A 23,729-nucleotide genomic window follows, 5' to 3' on the forward strand; every position below is an offset into this window, starting at 1 on the left:
TGATGTATTCACTGCAGGCATGGAATATGGGACCAAATACTAAACTTATGACTACTTTAATACAATATAAGTGAATTCGTCCAAATAATTATGACTTTTTCAAATGGGAGAACTACGTACATAAAGTGCTTTCATTTCTAAATGGTAAAATATATATGTATGAATACCTTTAAATAAAAGGTAACATTCTGTACTGTCGCCTAATATTAAACATTATATCTCAAATCCTAAATGCTGGAGCATAGCACCACATTTAAAACGGTAAGCTTCACTGTCCAAACACATATGGTGTGGACCATGTGTGTCTGGTAAACACATGTGGATCTGGTGAACAGTTATCACTTGTTGACCAACTACAGGAATACTGACCTCAGAGTCTCCAGTTTACAGTGGGGATTCCCCAGTCCAGCAGAGAGCAGCTTCACTCCTGAATCCTTCAGGTCATTGTTACTCAGATCCAGCTCTCTCAGGTGTGAGGGGTTTGACTCCAGAGCTGAGACCAGAGAAGCACAGCCTTCCTCTGTGACTCCACAGCCTGACAGCCTGACAAAGAGATCATCATGACTTCACAAACACACTGTTGATTTAACACCAGTAGTGTAGAAGGACAATGGCAGATGCATTTGGTTTATTCTCTCAAACAACATATAGATTCATCTTCTGTCTTCTAGAATTGTATGGTCATAATGTTATACTAATGTAAACATCAATGAATTTATTGAATATGTTATTCAATATAATATTATTTACATATTATAAAACATATTTTTCTCTAAAATGAATATTTCTTCCTGATGATTAGTTCTTATATGTCATTTTTATTTACTCACATAACAGCTCTGGAGGCTTTGACCACTGGCAGCAGCCTCAGAAGACCTTCCTCTGATCTGGAGTATTTCTTCAGGTCAAACACATCCAGCTCCTTTTCTGAAGTCAGCAACACAAAGACCAGAGCTGACCACTGTGCAGGTGACAGGTTGGGTTTTGAGAGACTTCCTGAGCTCAGGAAGCTTTGGATCTCCTCCACTAGAGAATGGTCATTCAGTTCATTCAGACAGTGGAACAGATTGATGCTCCTCTCTGGAGAGGGATTCTCCCTGATCTTCTCCTTGATGTACTTGACTGTTTCTTCATGGCTCTGTGAGCTGCTTCTTGTCTTTGTCAGTAGACCTCGTAAGTACTTCTGATTGGACTCAAGTGAGAGGCCCAGAAGGAAGCGGAGGAAAAGGTCCAGGTTTCCCGTCTCACTTTGTAAGGCTTTATCCACAGCATTCTTGTAGACAGTAACTTTAGGCTTCTCTCTGAACAGCGCAGAAAGGTTCCTGGACGTTGATTGCGGTTTGGCCATTAGATTCTCATTGTTGTTGATGAATGAGAGGAACACATATACAGCAGCCAGAAACTCCTGAATGCTCAGATGAACAAAGCAGTACACCTTGTCCTGGTACAGCCCACATTCCTCTTTAAAGAGCTGTGTGCACAATCCTGAGTACACTGAGGCTTCATTGACATCAATGCCAGCCTCTTTCAGGTCTTCTTCATAGAAAATCAGATTGCCTTTCACAAGCTGCTGAAAAGCCAGTTTTCCCAGTGACAGAATGCTCTCTTTATTCCAGTGTGGACCTGTCTCTTCTTTCCCAAGATACTTTTCATTCTTCTGTTTGGTATGAAACACCACAAGGTGTGTGTACATCTCAGTCAGAGTCTTGGGCATCTCTTCTCTCTTATGTTTCAGCATGTGTTCAAGGACTGTTGCAGAAATCCAACAGAAGACTGGAATGTGGCACATGATGTGGAGGCTCCTTGATGTCTTTATGTGTGAGATGATTCTGCTGGCCAGGTCCTCATCACTGAATCTCTTCCTGAAGTACTCCTCCTTCTGTGGGTCATTGAACCCTCGTACCTCTGTCACCTGGTCAACACACCCTGAAGGGATCTTATTGGCTGCTGCAGGTCGGGTAGTTATCCAGAGGAGAGCAGAGGGAAGCAGATTTCCCTTGATGAGATTTGTCAGCAGAACATCCACTGAGGTTGACTCTGTCACGTCACAACAGATCTTGTTCTTCTGGAAGTCTAGGGGCAGTCGGCACTCATCCAGACCATCAAAGATGAACAGAACTTTGTACTTGTTGTAGATGGAGATTCCTGATTGTTTGGTTTCCATTGAGAAGTGATTGAGAAGTTCAATGAAAGTGTGATTGTCCTCTTTCATCAAATTCAGCTCCCGGAAAGGGAATGAAAATACAAATTGGACATCCTGATTTGCTTTTCCTTCAGCCCAGTCCAGAATGAACTTCTGCACAGAGACTGTTTTTCCAATGCCAGCGACTCCCTTTGTCAGCACAGTTCTGATAAGTTTGTATTGTCTAGTTAAGGGTTTGAAGATGTCGTTACATTTGATTGCAGTCTCTGGTCTTGCTTGTTTCCTGGTTGTTGTCTCAATCTGTCTCAGCTCATGTTCATTATTGACCTCTCCTGTTCCACCCTCTGTGATGTAGAGCTCTGTGTAGATCTTATTGAGAAGTGTTGGGTTTCCTTGTTTAGCGATCCCCTCAAAAACACATTGAAACTTCTTCTTTAGATTATATTTGAGTTCACGTTGGCAAATCACAGCAAGCTCATCTGAATGAAGAAATAACAGAGGATATTAATATTACGTCTGTTTTAATGCCTACAGTATTGTAGGACTTTTAAAAAGTTTTACATTATAATAATTTATTCTCTTAATGTAAATGTGTAAATATTTTCATAATGCATTACAGACTGGTGTGACTGATTATATTATTATTGATATTATTGATGGTATTATTAATGTTCTCTCTCTCTCTAAATGTATTATTTTATTATTATTTTTTATTTATTTAAATATTATTCTCTCTGTATGTGTTGCTACAATATCATTGAGTTACACAGCTACTTTAGCTGTACTTTAGCTACAGCTTTTAAATGTTATAAAACACCATTCAACATGAGGCAGACAGATCTTACATTTCTCCAGTGTGTCAGCAAGCTCCGTCTGGTTCATTTTCCTCAGGACGTGCAGTGTGATCTTCAGAGCCCCCTCTCTGGCACTGCTCTCCTGCTTCTCATCTTCAGCATCCACCACTTCCTTATCCTGATTCTGACTCTCAAAGCCTTCTGGGAGTTCTGGACTAAGAATCCTCTTGAACATCTTCAGCTCGTTCTTTACAAATGTCACAATATTCTTTTCAAGCATCTGAAATAAATAAAGTAAATAAGTTAAAATTAGCGATATTAATGCTTTCTCATTAACACATTAATGAATGATTGACAGATCAACTTTACTTGAGGTAAACAAAAACAAATGTACATAACAGGACCACATACACTGAATATGGAGGCCAGGTCTGTTTGATGACTCTGGGAAGACTGACCACTGAGAATCTCTGACTCTGATCTCTCCTGTTGGTTTCTGTGGACAAAACATGAGATTACATCTCCTCATCCAGGGAGTACACACACACACACACACACACACACACACAGAGGGAATGTTGTGTTTGTTTAATCTTGTTTTAGGACTATGAAAATGGACAAAATGATTAGCCTATGGATTATGAAAACAACAAAAATAAATGGGAAAATGGGAGAGGAGAAATGACTAGAGACAGTGTTGTTTAACTCACTGTCCATGACCCATGAGTTCTTCTTACCTTTGTTCAGTAGAAAAGTCTTCCTCTCTAAACTTTAGAGGATGTCTCATAGACCAGTCACTCTTCATGGACACACAGCTGGGTACAGGGGAGGCTGGTCTCTCCTGCTTGATTGGACTTCAACACAACAGAGACAAACATTACATCTCTCATCTACTCTGAGCTCTGATGGGGAAACATAAGAACAGTTTCATTCCTAAAAGCTTTATATCCATTTTCAGAAATGTTCGTAAATTAGCTTTTATTGTTTATTAAAGAAGTTATGTTTATATTTTTTTGCTAAATGAGGAGATGGCACGTGGGTACCTGCTTCTATAAACCAATGAGGAGATGGCACGTGGGTACCTGCTTCTATAAACCAATGAGGAGATGGCACGTGGGTACCTGCTTCTATAAACCAATGAGGAGATGGCACGTGGGTACCTGCTTCTATAAACCAATGAGGAGATGCAGCGCGAACTGCGTCACAAATAGAACTGACTTCTAGACGCTCGTTGGCGTGCGCAAGCAGTGTCATTTCTAATAACGAAATTAATTTAGCGACGCGAGCGTTGTAGTCAGCCCTGCTAAAAGGCTGGTGTCGTTACTCTGCCTTCTCCGGGGGCATGTTAAGGTAAATTTACTAACCGGGAGGGTTGAATTATGTAATTTATTGGTGGGCTGGAAGACGCACTCTTGTCTTTTCTATTCCGAGGTTGTTTACTCGCAATATCAGATATTAAGATGATTTTTATAATGAATGTATACTGAGGTTGAGGCTCTGACTAGTGATTATTTAACCGGTGTTCAATACCTGCTATTGAGGCGCCCTGAAAATAATATTCAAAAGATTGGTCCTTGGACACAGAGGGGTTAAACACTAAAGTTACCGTCCATCTAGTGAAGAGAGGAGAACCGGACAGAGGTAGCCAGCATCCGTCAACGAGAGAATTATGTATTGTTAGCTAAGTTAACTAGGATGCTGCTGGTATAGTAGCTAGCTAGCTTACCGAGCTGTACCGACTAGCTTGGCTAGCTAGCTGGTCGTTCTGTACCTTGTCTCGATGAAAATGACGAATCCGGTGAACCACAAAATGAAACAAGGATAGAGAGTGAAAAGGATCTGGCTACACTCATACTGTCCCTGACCGTAAAGAAAAAAAGCAAATTGACCACTGAACTTCGGTGTCTCAACACTGTAGTGAACTCCGTCGTTATTCCCCAAGATCACCTCAGACAACTCTGCGCGTAACCGGACAATATGCTTGGCGCCACACCGTACGTGGACGCGGACAGATCTGTACGGGGACGCGGACAGTTCCAGAACGCGGACATGAGCAGTGCAACACAATCAACTAAACCCAGTCTTTACAGCGGGTTACATTAGTAATATTCATTTTTTATTATTATTTTAAACAAACATTCAAAGTTTTTTATAACAATGTTTTGAGATCTGGACCCATATCGCCAAAGTGTCTCAGAGTAGAAAATTGGTCGTATAAGTGCTGAGAATAAAGACTTATGGGTATAAATTAAAGCTATACATGAAGTCTCTAGTCCCACCTAGTCGGCAGATATTTAGGACACCTCGTGAGCTGTCCTAAGTAGTTAAGAGTTCACAGCAGGTGTCTTGATAATACTATAGAATAATGCAGTGAGTCAGTGGTTCCTGCGCCACATGTAATTGCTTTGTAGTAGTTAAAAATAATGTTTTATATTTCTATATGATCAATCTATAAATAATATAGACCTACATGCAACAGTGTGTGTTGTGCTTTTGGCAATGATTTATGTATAATAATTATGTATAACAAGCGATACCATGTATGTCTGCATAGCATTTTGTCTTCATTTTGGCAAATTAACTCATGCTTATTTCTGATTTACTCAGGTTTTCTCAGGTTTTAACTCAGGTTTTCGCCCAGTGGCTAAGGAGTTGGAGCTGTGGCCGAAAGGTGGCAGGTTCAAATCCTGGGCCGGGCGCTGGAAAAAACGGAAGGAATTGATCTGACCACTGGAAAGCTGCTAGGTTTACATCCTCAAAACATTCACCTTTTGTTGATCAGAACTCTAGAGAATCTTCTTCACTGAACCAAAAATATATATAACTTTTAGTGGTTCCATATATTAAGGAAGTGATAGAAGCCTTTTTGGTTCTATAAGGAACCTTCTTTTCTAAGAGTGTATAATAAACACGTTTTTCTTTTGATTATTTAATTATCTACATCATGTTATTTCAAGTTCTCCCTTTGGAGCGCAACATCACATTGTTAAAAAATAATCCTAAATTGGGCATGGCTATAAATTGGGCAATTGAAGGCATCTAGGGCGTAATATGTGTTCGATGAATATGAACATTGTATGCAACGTTGTAGGCAACATTATTGGCAAGGGACTTGATGCCATCAGAATTGGTCAAAAAAAATATGCATTCCGTTATATCTGGCAATAATTCAATCAAATAAAATCTAGTTGTATTAGTCACATGCGCCGAATACAACAGGTGTAGACCTTACAGTGAAATGCTTACTTACGAGCCCCTAAAACAATGCAGGTAAATAAAAAATACAATTAAGAATAAGAAATAAAAGGAACAAATAATTAAAGAACAGCAGTAAAATAACAATAATGAGACTATATACAGGTGGGTACCGGTACAGAGTCAGTGTGGAGGCTATATACAGGGGGTACCGGTACAGAGTCAATGTGGAGACTATATACAGGCGGGTACCGGTACAGAGTCAATGTGGAGACTATATACAGGCGGGTACCGGTACAGAGTCAATGTGTGGGGGCACCGGTTAGTTGAGGTAATATGTACATGTAGGTACAGTTATTAAAGTGATTAGATGATAACAACAGAGAGTAGCAGTGGTGTAAAATGGGGGGGGGGGGGGGGGCAATGCAAATAGTCTGGGTAGCCATTTGATTAGAGTCTTATGGCTTGGGGGTAGAAGCTGTTTAGAAGCCTTTTGGACCTAGACTTGGCACTCCGGTACCGCTTGCCGTGCAATAGCAGAGAGAACAGTCTATGACTAGGGTGGCTGGAGTCTTCGACAATTTTTAGGGCCTTCCTCTGACACCGCCTGGTATAGAGGTCCTGGATGGCAGGAAGCTTGGCCCCAGTGATGTACTGGACTGTACACATTACCCGCTGTAGTGCCTTGCGGTCGGAGGCCGAGCTGCTGCCATACCAGGCAGTGATGCAACCAGTCAGGATGCTCTATGGTGCACTATGGTGTTGAACGCTGATCTGTAGTCAGTGAATAGCATTCTCACATAGGTGTTCCTTTTGTCCAGGTGGGAAAGGGCAGTGTGGAGTGCAATAGAGATTGCATCATCTGTGGATCTGTTAGGGCGGTGTGGAAATTGGAGTGGATCTTGCGTTTCTGGGATAATGGTGTTGATGTGAGCCACGTTTTATGTTCAATCAATCAATTGAGTTATGTTTTGCTACTTGTAGGCTACTGTCTGTAATTTGTCTCAATATATTTTATGATGTGTAGCCTAACGTGATTTAGTGCATTTTTATTGGGTAAGCATTAGAATAAGGCGCCTCAATATTTGCAGCCAAAGGTGGTAATATTCCTCTAGGTGCTGATCCGTCATCAGTATTGTGAAATAATTATAATGTTAATCCTTTGTCAAATGCCTATATAATCGATAATATTTCAACCGGACAACAGCGTATTCAATAGAATTGAAAAAGAACGGAGAGTGCGCACAAGGTCATGCGCGTAAACCTCTAGTGACAGTGAAAATGTTCCTAAAACTTCTTATTTTTTAAATGGTTTTTCAAAAAACAAGCCTGAAAATTCAGGATACTGCCCCCTAGCCTTATGAAGTTAATAACTTCTTAAGGCTAGGTGGGACGCGAGCAACCCACCTCGACAACATCCGGTGAAATTGCAGAGCGCCAAATTCAAAACACAAAATTCTTAATATTAAACATTCATGAAAATACAAGTGTCATACATGATTCTTTAGCTTAGAATCTTGGTAATCGAACCGCTTTGTGCGATTTACAATAGGCTTTACGGCGAAAGCATAGCATTTGATCGTCTGAGGACAGCGCCTCACCAACTTTCTGCATTAGCATAAATTCATAACCTGCACAAGTGTCATAAAACTCAAAAATAGTGATAAAATAAATGACTTACCTTTGAAGATCTTCCTCTGTTGGCAATTCAAGGGGTGCCAGGAATACAATAAATGGTCGTTTTGTTCGATAAAGTTCTTCTTTAAATCCCCAAAACTCTGTTTTGTTGGCGCGTTCTGTTCAGTAATCCACTGGCTCAATGGCATTCAAAACATGCAGACCAATACATCCTAATAGTACCGGTAAAGTTCGTCAAAACATGCAGACCAATACATCCTAATAGTACCGGTAAAGTTCGTCAAAACATGCAGACCAATACATCCTAATAGTACCGGTAAAGTTCGTCAAAACATGCAGACCAATACATCCTAATAGTACCGGTAAAGTTCGTCAAAACATGCAGACCAATACATCCTAATAGTACCGGTAAAGTTCGTCAAAACATGCAGACCAATACATCCTAATAGTACCGGTAAAGTTCGTCAAAACATGCAGACCAATACATCCTAATAGTACCGGTAAAGTTTGTCAAAACATGCAGACCAATACATCCTAATAGTACCGGTAAAGTTTGTCCAAACATGCAGACCAATACATCCTAATAGTACCGGTAAAGTTCGTCCAAACATGCAGACCAATACATCCTAATAGTACCAGTAAAGTTCGTCCAAACATGCAGACCAATACATCCTAACAGTACCGGTAAAGTTCGTCAAAACATGCAGACCAATACATCCTAATAGTACCGGTAAAGTTCGTCAAAACATGCAGACCAATATATCCTAATAGTACCGGTAAAGTTCGTCGAAACATGCAGACCAATACATCCTAATAGTACCGGTAAAGTTTGTCGAAACATGCAGACCAATACATCCTAATAGTACCGGTAAAGTTCATCAAAACATGCAGACCAATACATCCTAATAGTACCGGTAAAGTTTGTCGAAACATGCAGACCAATACATCCTAATAGTACCGGTAAAGTTCATCAAAACATGCAGACCAATACATCCTAATAGTACCGGTAAAGTTCGTCAAAACAAGTCAAACGATGTTTCTAATTAAGGAAAGATTTGAATGGAGAAAACTGATCTGAGAGCAGCCCTCCCTTTCTTTCCATCCTATCAGTATTGATACATGATACACCGGACGTGATACCGTCTCGTGCTGCTGATCCAGTTTCTGTTGTGGAACCCTGACCTGTTCACCGGACGTGCTACCTTGTCCTTGTACCTTGTAAAAAAAAAAAGGAAATAGTATCACAATAAAATAACAATAATGAGGCTATAAGGAGAACCAGTACTGAGTCAATGTGCAGGGGTACCAGGTAGTTGAGGTAATAATGAGACTATAAGGAGTACCAGTACTGAGTCAATGTGCAGGGTTACCAGGTAGTTGAGGTAACAATGAGACTATAAGGAGTACCAGTACTGAGTCAATGTGCAGGGTACCAGGTAGTTGAGGTAATAATGAGACTATAAGGAGTACCAGTACTGAGTCAATATGCAGGGGTACCAGGTAGTTGAGGTAATAATGAGGCTATAAGGAGAACCAGTACTGAGTCAATGTGCAGGGGTACCAGGTAGTTGAGGTAATAATGAGACTATAAGGAGTACCAGTACTGAGTCAATGTGCAGGGTACCAGGTAGTTGAGGTAATAATGAGACTATAAGGAGTACCAGTACTGAGTCAATGTGCAGGGGTACCAGGTAGTTGAGGTAACAATGAGACTATAAGGAGTACCAGTACTGAGTCAATGTGCAGGGGTACCAGGTAGTTGAGGTAATAATGAGGCTATAAGGAGTACCAGTACTGAGTCAATGTGCAGGAGTACCAGGTAGTTGAGGTAATAATGAGACTATAAGGAGTACCAGTACTGAGTCAATGTGCAGGGGTACCAGGTAGTTGAGGTAATAATGAGACTATAAGGAGTACCAGTACTGAGTCAATGTGCAGGGTACCAGGTAGTTGAGGTAATAATGAGACTATAAGGAGTACCAGTACTGAGTCAATGTGCAGGGGTACCAGGTAGTTGAGGTAACAATGAGACTATAAGGAGTACCAGTACTGAGTCAATGTGCAGGGGTACCAGGTAGTTGAGGTAATAATGAGGCTATAAGGAGTACCAGTACTGAGTCAATGTGCAGGAGTACCAGGTAGTTGAGGTAATAATGAGACTATAAGGAGAACCAGTACTGAGTCAATGTGCAGGGGTACCAGGTAGTTGAGGTAATAATGAGACTATAAGGAGTACCAGTACTGAGTCAATGTGCAGGGTACCAGGTAGTTGAGGTAATAATGAGACCTTAAGGAGTACCAGTACTGAGTCAATGTGCAGGGGTACCAGGTAGTTGAGGTAATAATGAGACTATAAGGAGAACCAGTACTGAGTCAATGTGCAGGGGTACCAGGTAGTTGAGGTAATAATGAGACTATAAGGAGTACCAGTACTGAGTCAATGTGCAGGGTACCAGGTAGTTGAGGTAATAATGAGACTATAAGGAGTACCAGTACTGAGTCAATGTGCAGGGGTACCAGGTAGTTGAGGTAATAATGAGCCTATAAGGAGAACCAGTACTGAGACAATGTGCAGGGGTACCAGGTAGTTGAGGTAATAATGAGACTATAAGGAGAATCAGTACTGAGTCAATGTGCAGGGGTACCAGGTAGTTGAGGTAATAATGAGACTATAAGGAGAACCAGTACCGAGTCAATGTGCAGGGGTACCAGGTAGTTGAGGTAATAATGAGACTATAAGGAGAACCAGTACTGAGTCAATGTGCAGGGGTACCAGGTAGTTGAGGTAATAATGAGACTATAAGGAGTACCAGTACTGAGTCAATGTGCAGGGGTACCAGGTAGTTGAGGTAATAATGAGACTATAAGGATAACCAGTACTGAGACAATGTGCAGGGGTACCAGGTAGTTGAGGTAATAATGAGACTATAAGGAGTACCAGTACTGAGTCAATGTGCAGGGGTACCAGGTAGTTGAGGTAATAATGAGCCTATAAGGAGTACCAGTACTGAGACAATGTGCAGGGGTACCAGGTAGTTGAGGTAATAATGAGACTATAAGGAGTACTAGTACAGAGTCAATGTGCAGGGGTACCAGGTAGTTGAGGTAATAATGAGACTATAAGGAGTACCAGTACTGAGTCAATGTGCAGGGGTACCAGGTAGTTGAGGTAATAATGAGACTATAAGGAGTACCAGTACTGAGTCAATGTGCAGGGGTACCAGGTAGTTGAGGTAATAATGAGACTATAAGGAGTACCAGTACTGAGTCAATGTGCAGGGTACCAGGTAGTTGAGGTAATAATGAGACTATAAGGAGTACCAGTACTGAGTCAATGTGCAGGGTACCAGGTAGTTGAGGTAATAATGAGACTATAAGGAGTACCAGTACTGAGTCAATGTGCAGGGGTACCAGGTAGTTGAGGTAATAATGAGACTATAAGGAGTACCAGTACTGAGTCAATGTGCAGGGTACCAGGTAGTTGAGGTAATAATGAGACTATAAGGAGTACCAGTACTGAGTCAATGTGCAGGGGTACCAGGTAGTTGAGGTAATAATGAGACTATAAGGAGTACCAGTACTGAGTCAATGTGCAGGGTACCAGGTAGTTGAGGTAATAATGAGACCTTAAGGAGTACCAGTACTGAGTCAATGTGCAGGGGTACCAGGTAGTTGAGGTAATAATGAGACTATAAGGAGAACCAGTACTGAGTCAATGTGCAGGGGTACCAGGTAGTTGAGGTAATAATGAGACTATAAGGAGAACCAGTACTGAGTCAATGTGCAGGGGTACCAGGTAGTTGAGGTAATAATGAGACTATAAGGAGAACCAGTACTGAGTCAATGTGCAGGGGTACCAGGTAGTTGAGGTAATAATGAGACTATAAGGAGTACCAGTACTGAGTCAATGTGCAGGGGTACCAGGTAGTTGAGGTAATAATGAGACTATAAGGAGTACCAGAACTGAGTCAATGTGCAGGGTACCAGGTAGTTGAGGTAATAATGAGACTATAAGGAGTACCAGTACTGAGTCAATGTGCAGGGGTACCAGGTAGTTGAGGTAATAATGAGACTATAAGGAGTACCAGTACTGAGTCAATGTGCAGGGGTACCAGGTAGTTGAGGTAATAATGAGTCTATACGGAGTACCAGTACTGAGTCAATGTGCAGGGGTACCAGGTAGTTGAGGTAATAATGAGACTATAAGGAGAACCAGTACTGAGTCAATGTGCAGGGGTACCAGGTAGTTGAGGTAATAATGAGACTATAAGGAGTACCAGTACTGAGTCAATGTGCAGGGGTACCAGGTAGTTGAGGTAATAATGAGACTATAAGGAGTATAAGTACTGAGTCAATGTGCAGGGGTACCAGGTAGTTGAGGTAATAATGAGACTATAAGGAGTACCAGTACTGAGTCAATGTGCAGGGGTACCAGGTAGTTGAGGTAATAATGAGACTATAAGGAGTACCAGTACTGAGTCAATGTGCAGGGTACCAGGTAGTTGAGGTAATAATGAGACTATAAGGAGTACCAGTACTGAGTCAATGTGCAGGGTACCAGGTAGTTGAGGTAATAATGAGACTATAAGGAGTACCAGTACTGAGTCAATGTGCAGGGGTACCAGGTAGTTGAGGTAATAATGAGACTATAAGGAGTACCAGTACTGAGTCAATGTGCAGGGTACCAGGTAGTTGAGGTAATAATGAGACTATAAGGAGTACCAGTACTGAGTCAATGTGCAGGGGTACCAGGTAGTTGAGGTAACAATGAGACTATAAGGAGTACCAGTACTGAGTCAATGTGCAGGGGTACCAGGTAGTTGAGGTAATAATGAGGCTATAAGGAGTACCAGTACTGAGTCAATGTGCAGGAGTACCAGGTAGTTGAGGTAATAATGAGACTATAAGGAGAACCAGTACTGAGTCAATGTGCAGGGGTACCAGGTAGTTGAGGTAATAATGAGACTATAAGGAGTACCAGTACTGAGACAATGTGCAGGGGTACCAGGTAGTTGAGGTAATAATGAGACTATAAGGACTACCAGTACTGAGTCAGTGTGCAGGGTACCAGGTAGTTGAGGTAATAATGAGACTATAAGGAGTACCAGTACTGAGTCAATGTGCAGGGGTACCAGGTAGTTGAGGTAATAATGAGACTATAAGGAGTACCAGTACTGAGTCAATGTGCAGGGGTACCAGGTAGTTGAGGTAATAATGAGACTATAAGGAGTACCAGTACTGAGTCAATGTGCAGGGGTACCAGGTAGTTGAGGTAATAATGAGACTATAAGGAGTACCAGTACTGAGTCAATGTGCAGGGGTACCAGGTAGTTGAGGTAATAATGAGACTATAAGGAGTACCAGTACTGAGTCAATGTGCAGGGGTACCAGGTAGTTGAGGTAATAATGAGACTATAAGGAGTACCAGAACTGAGTCCATGTGCAGGGTACCAGGTAGTTGAGGTAATAATGAGACTATAAGGAGTACCAGTACTGAGTCAATGTGCAGGGGTACCAGGTAGTTGAGGTAACAATGAGACTATAAGGAGTACCAGTACTGAGTCAATATGCAGGGGTACCAGGTAGTTGAGGTAATAATGAGACTATAAGGAGAACCAGTACTGAGTCAATGTGCAGGGGTACCAGGTAGTTGAGGTAATAATGAGACTATAAGGAGAACCAGTACTGAGACAATGTGCAGGGGTACCAGGTAGTTGAGGTAATAATGAGACTATAAGGAGAACCAGTACTGAGTCAATGTGCAGGGGTACCAGGTAGTTGAGGTAATAATGAGACTATAAGGACTACCAGTACTGAGTCAATGTGCAGGGGTACCAGGTAGTTGAGGTAATAATGAGACTATAAGGAGTACCAGTACTGAGTCAATGTGCAGGGGTACCAGGTAGTTGAGGTAATAATGAGACTATAAGGAGTACCAGAACTGAGTCAATGTGCAGGGTACCAGGTAGTTGAGGTAATAATGAGACTATAAGGAGTACCAGTACTGAGTCAATATGCAGGGGTACCAGGTAGTTGAGGTAACAATGAGACTATAAGGAGTACCAGTACTGAGTCAATATGCAGGGGTACCAGGTAGTTGAGGTAATAATGAGACTATAAGGAGTACCAGTACTGAGTCAACGTGCAGGGGTACCAGGTAGTTGAGGTAATAATGAGACTATAAGGAGTACCAGTACTGAGTCAATGTGCAGGGGTACCAGGTAGTTGAGGTAATAATGAGACTATAAGGAGTACCAGTACTGAGTCAATGTGCAGGGGTACCAGGTAGTTGAGGTAATAATGAGACTATAAGGAGTACCAGTACTGAGTCAATGTGCAGGGGTACCAGGTAGTTGAGGTAATAATGAGGCTATACGGAGTACCAGTACTGAGTCAATGTGCAGGGGTACCAGGTAGTTGAGGTAATAATGAGACTATAAGGAGTACCAGTACTGAGTCAATGTGCAGGGGTACCAGGTAGTTGAGGTAATAATGAGACTATAAGGAGTATAAGTACTGAGTCAATGTGCAGGGTACCAGGTAGTTGAGGTAATAATGAGCCTATAAGGAGTACCAGTACTGAGTCAATGTGCAGGGGTACCAGTTAGTTGAGGTAATAATGAGACTATAAGGAGTACCAGTACTGAGTCAATGTGCAGGGGTACCAGGTAGTTGAGGTAATAATGAGACTATAAGGAGTACCAGTACTGAGTCAATGTGCAGGGGTACCAGGTAGTTGAGGTAATAATGAGACTATAAGGAGTACCAGTACTGAGTCAATGTGCAGGGGTACCAGGTAGTTGAGGTAATAATGAGACTATAAGGAGTACCAGAACTGAGTCAATGTGCAGGGTACCAGGTAGTTGAGGTAATAATGAGACTATAAGGAGTACCAGAACTGAGTCAATATGCAGGGGTACCAGGTAGTTGAGGTAACAATGAGACTATAAGGAGTACCAGTACTGAGTCAATATGCAGGGGTACCAGGTAGTTGAGGTAATAATGAGACTATAAGGAGTACCAGTACTGAGTCAACGTGCAGGGGTACCAGGTAGTTGAGGTAATAATGAGACTATAAGGAGTACCAGTACTGAGTCAATGTGCAGGGGTACCAGGTAGTTGAGGTAATAATGAGACTATAAGGAGTACCAGAACTGAGTCAATGTGCAGGGGTACCAGGTAGTTGAGGTAATAATGAGACTATAAGGAGTACCAGAACTGAGTCAATGTGCAGGGGTACCAGGTAGTTGAGGTAATAATGAGACTATAAGGAGTACCAGTACTGAGTCAATGTGCAGGGGTACCAGGTAGTTGAGGTAATAATGAGACTATAAGGAGTACCAGTACTGAGTCAATGTGCAGGGGTACCAGGTAGTTGAGGTAATAATGAGGCTATACGGAGTACCAGTACTGAGTCAATGTGCAGGGGTACCAGGTAGTTGAGGTAATAATGAGACTATAAGGAGAACCAGTACTGAGTCAATGTGCAGTGGTACCAGGTAGTTGAGGTAATAATGAGACTATAAGGAGTACCAGTACTGAGTCAATGTGCAGGGGTACCAGGTAGTTGAGGTAATAATGAGACTATAAGGAGTATAAGTACTGAGTCAATGTGCAGGGGTACCAGGTAGTTGAGGTAATAATGAGACTATAAGGAGTACCAGTACTGAGTCAATGTGCAGGGGTACCAGGTAGTTGAGGTAATAATGAGACTATAAGGAGTACCAGTACTGAGTCAATGTGCAGGGGTACCAGGTAGTTGAGGTAATAATGAGACTATAAGGAGTACCAGTACTGAGTCAATGTGCAGGGGTACCAGGTAGTTGAGGTAATAATGAGACTATAAGGAGTACCAGTACTGAGTCAATGTGCAGGGGTACCAGGTAGTTGAGGTAATAATGAGACTATAAGGAGTACCAGAACTGAGTCCATGTGCAGGGTACCAGGTAGTTGAGGTAATAATGAGACTATAAGGAGTACCAGTACTGAGTCAATGTGCAGGGGTACCAGGTAGTTGAGGTAACAATGAGACTATAAGGAGTACCAGTACTGAGTCAATATGCAGGGGTACCAGGTAGTTGAGGTAATAATGAGACTATAAGGAGAACCAGTACTGAGTCAATGTGCAGGGGTACCAGGTAGTTGAGGTAATAATGAGACTATAAGGAGAACCAGTACTGAGACAATGTGCAGGGGTACCAGGTAGTTGAGGTAATAATGAGACTATAAGGAGAACCAGTACTGAGTCAATGTGCAGGGGTACCAGGTAGTTGAGGTAATAATGAGACTATAAGGACTACCAGTACTGAGTCAATGTGCAGGGGTACCAGGTAGTTGAGGTAATAATGAGACTATAAGGAGTACCAGTACTGAGTCAATGTGCAGGGGTACCAGGTAGTTGAGGTAATAATGAGACTATAAGGAGTACCAGAACTGAGTCAATGTGCAGGGTACCAGGTAGTTGAGGTAATAATGAGACTATAAGGAGTACCAGTACTGAGTCAATATGCAGGGGTACCAGGTAGTTGAGGTAACAATGAGACTATAAGGAGTACCAGTACTGAGTCAATATGCAGGGGTACCAGGTAGTTGAGGTAATAATGAGACTATAAGGAGTACCAGTACTGAGTCAACGTGCAGGGGTACCAGGTAGTTGAGGTAATAATGAGACTATAAGGAGTACCAGTACTGAGTCAATGTGCAGGGGTACCAGGTAGTTGAGGTAATAATGAGACTATAAGGAGTACCAGTACTGAGTCAATGTGCAGGGGTACCAGGTAGTTGAGGTAATAATGAGACTATAAGGAGTACCAGTACTGAGTCAATGTGCAGGGGTACCAGGTAGTTGAGGTAATAATGAGACTATAAGGAGTACCAGTACTGAGTCAATGTGCAGGGGTACCAGGTAGTTGAGGTAATAATGAGACTATAAGGAGTATAAGTACTGAGTCAATGTGCAGGGTACCAGGTAGTTGAGGTAATAATGAGCCTATAAGGAGTACCAGTACTGAGTCAATGTGCAGGGGTACCAGTTAGTTGAGGTAATAATGAGACTATAAGGAGTACCAGTACTGAGTCAATGTGCAGGGGTACCAGGTAGTTGAGGTAATAATGAGACTATAAGGAGTACCAGTACTGAGTCAATGTGCAGGGGTACCAGGTAGTTGAGGTAATAATGAGACTATAAGGAGTACCAGTACTGAGTCAATGTGCAGGGGTACCAGGTAGTTGAGGTAATAATGAGACTATAAGGAGTACCAGTACTGAGTCAATGTGCAGGGGTACCAGGTAGTTGAGGTAATAATGAGACTATAAGGAGTACCAGTACTAAGTCAATGTGCAGGGGTACCAGGTAGTTGGGGTAATAATGAGGCTATAAGGAGTACCAGTACTGAGTCAATGTGCAGTGGTACCAGGTAGTTGAGGTGATTGAGGTAATATCCACATGTAGGTAGGGGTAAAAGTGACTATGTAATCAGGATAGAGATTACATCTCCTCATCCAGGAAGTTCAGACACACACACACACACACACACACACACACACACACACACACACACACACACACACACGGAGGGAATGTTGCGTTTGTTTAATATTGTTTTAGGACTATGAAAATGGAAAAAAGCATTGGCCTATGGATTATGAAAACAACAAAAATAAATGGTAAAATGGGAGAGGAGAAATGACTAGAGACAGTGTTGTTTAACTCACTGTCCATGACCCATGAGTTCTTCTTACCTTTGTTCAGTAGAAAAGTCTCCCTCTCTAAAGTGTATAGGTTGACTCATAGACCAGTCACTCTTCATGGACACACAGCTGGGTACAGGGGAGGCTGGTCTCTCCTGCTTGATTGGGCTTCAACACAACAGAGACAAACATTACATCGCTCATCTACTAAATGTATGGTGTTTTTGGTTTTTGTCAGTTTCATTGTTTGTCAGTTTCTTGCTATAAATGGTTATTTTATGGTTGTAAGTGGTAAAATGAACTAGAAAATGTTATATTTCGCAATTCTGAGTAATTACTACTTTACTAAGGAATTACATATTATTCAGTAGTACTGTATTTGCTAAATAATTCCAATAGATGGCAGCATAAGACCACAAATGACATTTCAGTAGCTTAGTTGAGTTTTCTCCCTGGATACACCACCACTCCCCCTCACAGGAAAAGTTCCCTCTACTCTAGTACATTCATTGTCAAATTCATCAACCAGCATCGACCCGCTCTGCCTTCTCGCACAAGCAGACAACTCAGCCACCGCCAAAAAGCTTGTGTCGTCACTCTGCCTTCTCACACAAGCAGACAACTCAGCCATCGCCAAAAAGCTTGTGTCGTCACTCTGCCTTCTCGCACAAGCAGACAACTCAGCCACCGCCAAAAAGCTTGTGTCGTCACTCTGCCTTCTCACACAAGCAGACAACTCAGCCATCGCCAAAAAGCTTGTGTCGTTACTCTGCCTTCTCGTACAAGCAGACAACTCAGCCACCGCCAAAAAGATTGTGTCGTCACTCTGCCTTCTCGTACAAGCAGACAACTCAGCCACCGCCAAAAAGATTGTGTCGTCACTCTGCCTTCTCGCACAAGCAGACAACTCAGCCACCGCCATAAAGCTTGTGTCGTTACTCTGCCTTCTCGCGCAAATGAGGGTCATGTTGAGGTAAATTCGCTAACCGTTGCATGATGTCATTTATTGTCGGGCTGGAAGATGCACTCTCATCTTTTCTATTCCGAGGCTGTTTAGTCCCAATATGAGATATTAATAAAATATTGTTAAAATGCATGTGTACTAAGGTTGAGGTTAGAGCATCTGACTAGTGATTATTTGGCTGTATATTTTTTATAAATATTTAGCAATTAAAAGTTATTAATTCATATACAGCCATTGGTGAGGCAGCTAAGAAATAAAGTGTATTTTTCTTGTTATTTCCTTAGATCTCAAACCTGCCCCTCCTATCCCATTCCAGTTGCTGGACTTTCACATAGAGGTTACTTGGTCACACAGTTCAAACCACATTTGAAAAATAAAACACATGCGGCTTGTTGATCAAGTGTCCTGCCTTGAAATAATAAATATAATAAAATAACTAATAACTAAATAAAAACAGCACAGCGCTGTCATGCCATTGCCCTCTTTGGGTACAGCGAGTACCATTCCCCTCTCCCTGCCTCTCTCTGCTCCTACAACTAGGCTGCTGTGGTCAGAGAGGTCGTAAATTCCTGGAGGAGATGATCTCCTCATGGCCACAGTATAGAGAGAGTGAACTTTCATAGAGAACAAAGGCATTTCTTCCACCTCACAACATTTATGTTCCGGAGAAGGTATAAAAGATCGGTGAAGAATCCAGCTACCAACTGGTCCGTTTGGTGCAATTTTGTGGGGCTCATGGGAGACGGTGCGGCCACATTTCCATAACGCTGTTTATATAATAGCCTCAGATATGAGGTTTACATATAATTGTTGTATAAGATGAATGAGTGAGGATGATACTGTTTGAATAATGGTGTGATATGATTGTGGACTGTTTAATGAAGAAAAATACAATTCCCTTTTGAGTTTAACTTCTTGTGAATAGGGGGCGCTGTTTTCACTTTGGGAAAAAATCGTGCCCAATTTAAACAGCCTCGTACTCTATTCTAGATCATACAATATGCATATTACTATTACTATTGGATAGAAAACACTCTCAAGTTTCTAAAACTGTTTGAATTATATCTGTGAGTAAAACAGAACTCATTTGGCAGCAAACTTCCAGACAGGAAGTGAAAAATCTGAAAACGATGCTCTGTTCCAGGGCCTGCCTATTCAATTGCCTAATATTGATGGATATGCATGCACCGCATACGCCTTCCACTAGATGTCAACAGGCAGTGGAAGGTGGAATGGGGTGTCTAGCTTGATCTGAGGTCGAACAAGAGCTCTTGGAGTGGCAGGTCTGGAAATTTCTTTGTCTTCTCTGGCGCGCGAAGTACATCGACATTGGCTTCTGAAAAGCGCTCGGTATACACGGTGGATATCTCCCGCTCTGATTTTATTTGATACATGTGATAAAAACATCATAAAGTAGTTTTTTTCAACCGAGTTGTATCAGTTTATTCAACGTTTATTGCGACTTTTGGAATTTTCCTTTCTTTGCGTCAGGAGAAGATGGGCATGTTCGCGCCACATGGCTAGCTAAGGTTGCTAATTCGACAGGAGAAAAGGACATTCTAAAACCAAACAACGATTTATTCTTGACCAAGGACTCCTTGTACAAGATTCTGATGGAAGCTCAGCAAAAGTAAGAACAATTTATGATGTTATTTCGTGTTTCTATGGAAAATGTTGAGTCCTATTTTCCGCCCTTTTTGCGGGCGCTGTCTCGCTATAACGTAAGCTGTTTGTTATGGTAAAGTTAATTTTAAAATCTAACACGGCGGTTGCATTAAGAACTAGTGTATCTTTCATTTGCTGTCCAACATGTATTTTTTAGTAAAGTTTATGATGAGTTCTTTGGTCAGATTAGGTGAAATCTGTCCAAAATAGCTCCGGACAATTTGGTGAATCGATGCTACATATTCACAATGTATAACCACGGTTTGCAGCTCTAAATATGCACATTTTCGAACAAAACATAAGTGTATTGTATAACCTGATGTTATAAGACTGTCATCTGATGAAGTTGCTCAAGGTTAGTGATTCATTTTATATCTTTTGCTGGTTTTTGCGATCGCTACCTTTTGCTGCTAATAAATGCATTTGTGTGTTTGGCTATTGTGGTAAGCTAATATAATGCTATATTGTGTTTTCGCTGTAAAACACTTAAAAAATCGGAAATATTGGCTGGAATCACAAGATGTTTATCTTTCATTTGCTGTACACCATGTATTTTTCATAAATGTTTTATGATGAGTATTTAGGTATTTCACGTTGATCTCTGTAATTATTCTGGCTGCTTTGGTGATATTTTTGATGGTAGCTGCAATGTAAAACTATGATTTATACCTCAAATATGCAAATTTTCAAACAAAACATAAATTTATTGTATAACATGTTATAAGACTGTCATCTGATGAAGTTGTTTCTTGGTTAGTGACTAATTATATCTCTATTTGGTCGGTTTTGTGATAGCTACCTATGCGGTAGAAAAATTGTGAAAATATGCGGTTGAGTCTTTTGCTATTGTGGTTAGCTAATAGAAATACATATTGTGTTTTCGCTGTAAAACATTTAAAAATCAGAAATGATGGCTGGATTCACAAGATGTTTATCTTTCATTTGCTGTATTGGACTTGTGATTTCATGAAAATGAAATTATATGATATCCCTGTCGCGTTAGGCTAGGCTATGCTAGTCAGCTTTTTTAATGAGGAGGATCCCGGATCCGAGAGAGAGAAGCGGTAGAGGTTAACTAAATCAGAGGACCGCCCATGAGCCCAGTTAGGGTCGGGCATCCTGGGACAGGCCCTTTTCTGCAATTCCGAATAAAACCCCACCTTGAGAATTTCTCAACAGACCATGTTTCCCTCAATTACGAGAGGACAAAGGTTGCAGACCAGCTTACCTCGATAACGAGAGGGCCAAGGTTTGAGTAGACTGCTGAATCTTTTAACCATTCCACGTGGTTAAACTCTTAGACTATCGATACCGACAGAATAAGAACAAGTCTTTGATATTAATTACTAGTCTGCAGCTAGGAATTCGGTATCATTGAACGCGAAGACCGACAACCGCTGAAACATCTATTCTATAACGACATGAATGAATGTCACTCTGAACTATCCATTCTAACCACAAGAGAGAGAGAGAGACGGACAATTCTACAAAAGAAAAAACTTTTCAACAGCGATCAAGACGACACACTGAGCGTAAATATATATATTGATTGCAATTGCTCCCGAATGAGTGAGCTTTCATGTGTAAAGGATTAGCATTTCAATTGTTATTACTATCAACTGTGTGTTGTCTTTTCTCAGTTGACCCCCACTTCCTTTTTGTACACCAAGCCGCGATGCCGGTTTATCCCACTTGGGAAACTCCGTTATCATTTCCTTGTAACTATCAACTGTTTGTTTATGCATTTCTGTGAATTACTTAGTTAGTAAATAAATGATTTTAAGACAATTGATGGATGACTCATAGTGAAGACTGGGTTCGTGCAGATAAACAATCAATTTACAACGTTTGGAATGAGACTAACGTGAGGTAAAGTAAATAATTCATTAATTAAGAAGACTAATTGATCAGATATGAAAATATCTGAAAAGTTATATTAGGAAAATTATAACTTTGTAATCTGAATATTTTCCTTGGTGCCCCGACTTCCTAGTTAAATACAGTTACATGATTAATCAGTTTAATCGCGTAATAATAATTACAGAGAATCTTTGATAAAAACTAAAGTGTTAATTTAATGATCGTAAAGACTCGACAGCGCTTAGACATGTTTTGATGAACAAAATATTAAAATAGCTAAAAAATAGTATGTGTTTATAGCTCTCTTGCCCTGTGGCCTTCTGTTGGTACTACATAACTCATTCGCAACACCTGCTAGGCTCATAATCTGAGGTAGCAACTGCGTCAGATCTACAAATCAATGAGCTAGACCTGTCCATTTGGTTTGCAACTCAGTGAACCTGCGCAGCATTCGCTCAAATCGATGTCAACGAATGAAGATTCCAATGCAAATCAAATTACCCAGCAGCCATTAAGATACAACAAATCGTCACAACAATGAAATCATTCTCGGCCACATCTTGAAAACCAGGACAGGGACATGCGTTTTGGTTAAGTGGAACACTTATTTCTGAAAACCAATATGGGCTCCCAAGTGGTGCAGCGGTCTAAGACACTGCATCTCAGTATAATAAGTTACCTGAGGTCAGCGTTCAAGGTTCATGCCGACAGGTCTAATTGATAACAACAACGAAGCTGCCATTGTGACGCAGAACAATGAGCTGGGAATAGAACGTTCAGAAGGTGAGTTGGAGCCACGGTGCTCAATACAACTAATAGGAGCTGGCAGGGAGAAAAATGACCTGAAATAAGGTCTGTTTTTTCACGATTACTTCATAACTAGAGACATAATATAAGATAAGGTAATGTTATGAAACTGGGCTCCATGGCGGATGCAATGAACTAGTTATCAGAAAAAAACATTGTTGAAAACGTCATGTGTCCAGCCTACTGAGGCGCCACAAAAATAATATTCAAAAGTTCGGTCCTTGGACACAGAGGGTTTAAACACTAAAGTTAACGTGAATCGAGTGAAGAGAGGAGAACTGGACAGAGGTAGCCAGCATCCATCAACGAGAGAGGGAGAAGCCCTCCACAGGATGTAACAGGTGGAAGAAACAACCGGGTATCTCCATTGGTCCCCATAAACGCAGGCAGCCGGTGATGTAGTGATAAAGCACTAAATAAACTCCAATTAAACAATAACCCCCCTTGGGTTGTGCCGTGGCGGGAGATCTTTGTGGGCTCGGCCTTGTCTCAGGATGGTAAGTTGGTGGTTGAAGATATCTCTCTAGTGGTGTGGGGGCTATACTCGGCCTTGTCTCAGGATGGTAAGTTGGTGGAAGATGATATCCCTCTAGTGGTGTGGGGGCTATACTCGGCCTTGTCTCAGGATGGTAAGTTGGTGGTTGAAGATATCCCTCTAGTGATGTGGGGGCTATACTCGGCCTTGTCTCAGGATGGTAAGTTGGTGGTTGATGATATCCCTCTAGTGATGTGGGGGCTGTGGTTTGGCAAAGTGTGTGGGGTTATATCCTGCCTGTTTGGCCCTGTCCGGGGGTATCGTCGGATGGGGCCACAGTGTCTCCCGACCCCTCCTGTCTCATCCTCCAGTATTTCTGCTGCAGTAGTTTATGTGTCGGGGGGTTAGGGTCAGTCTGTTATATCTGGAGTATTTCATCTTATCCAGTGTCCTGTGTGAATTTAAGTATGCTGTCTCTAATTCTCTCTCTCTTTCATT

At 41.5% G+C, this 23,729-nt stretch overlaps 1 protein-coding gene across 1 annotated transcript; it reads right to left on the reverse strand.

The window, feature by feature from the left end:
• Positions 1 to 335: 335 nt before the first annotated feature.
• On the reverse strand, positions 336 to 17,628 carry LOC129849942 (NLR family CARD domain-containing protein 3-like; the record flags this gene model as incomplete). Its single annotated transcript, XM_055916620.1, is given in 5 exon segments — positions 336 to 543; positions 831 to 2,622; positions 2,989 to 3,217; positions 3,349 to 3,433; positions 17,512 to 17,628. Coding segments are annotated over 5 exon segments (2,413 nt in total), but the record flags the coding sequence as incomplete, so codon positions are not given.
• Positions 17,629 to 23,729: the final 6,101 nt, after the last annotated feature.

The sequence above is a fragment of the Salvelinus fontinalis genome, unplaced genomic scaffold (genome assembly GCF_029448725.1).
Source record: "Salvelinus fontinalis isolate EN_2023a unplaced genomic scaffold, ASM2944872v1 scaffold_1768, whole genome shotgun sequence".
NCBI classification, from domain to species: domain Eukaryota; kingdom Metazoa; phylum Chordata; class Actinopteri; order Salmoniformes; family Salmonidae; genus Salvelinus; species Salvelinus fontinalis.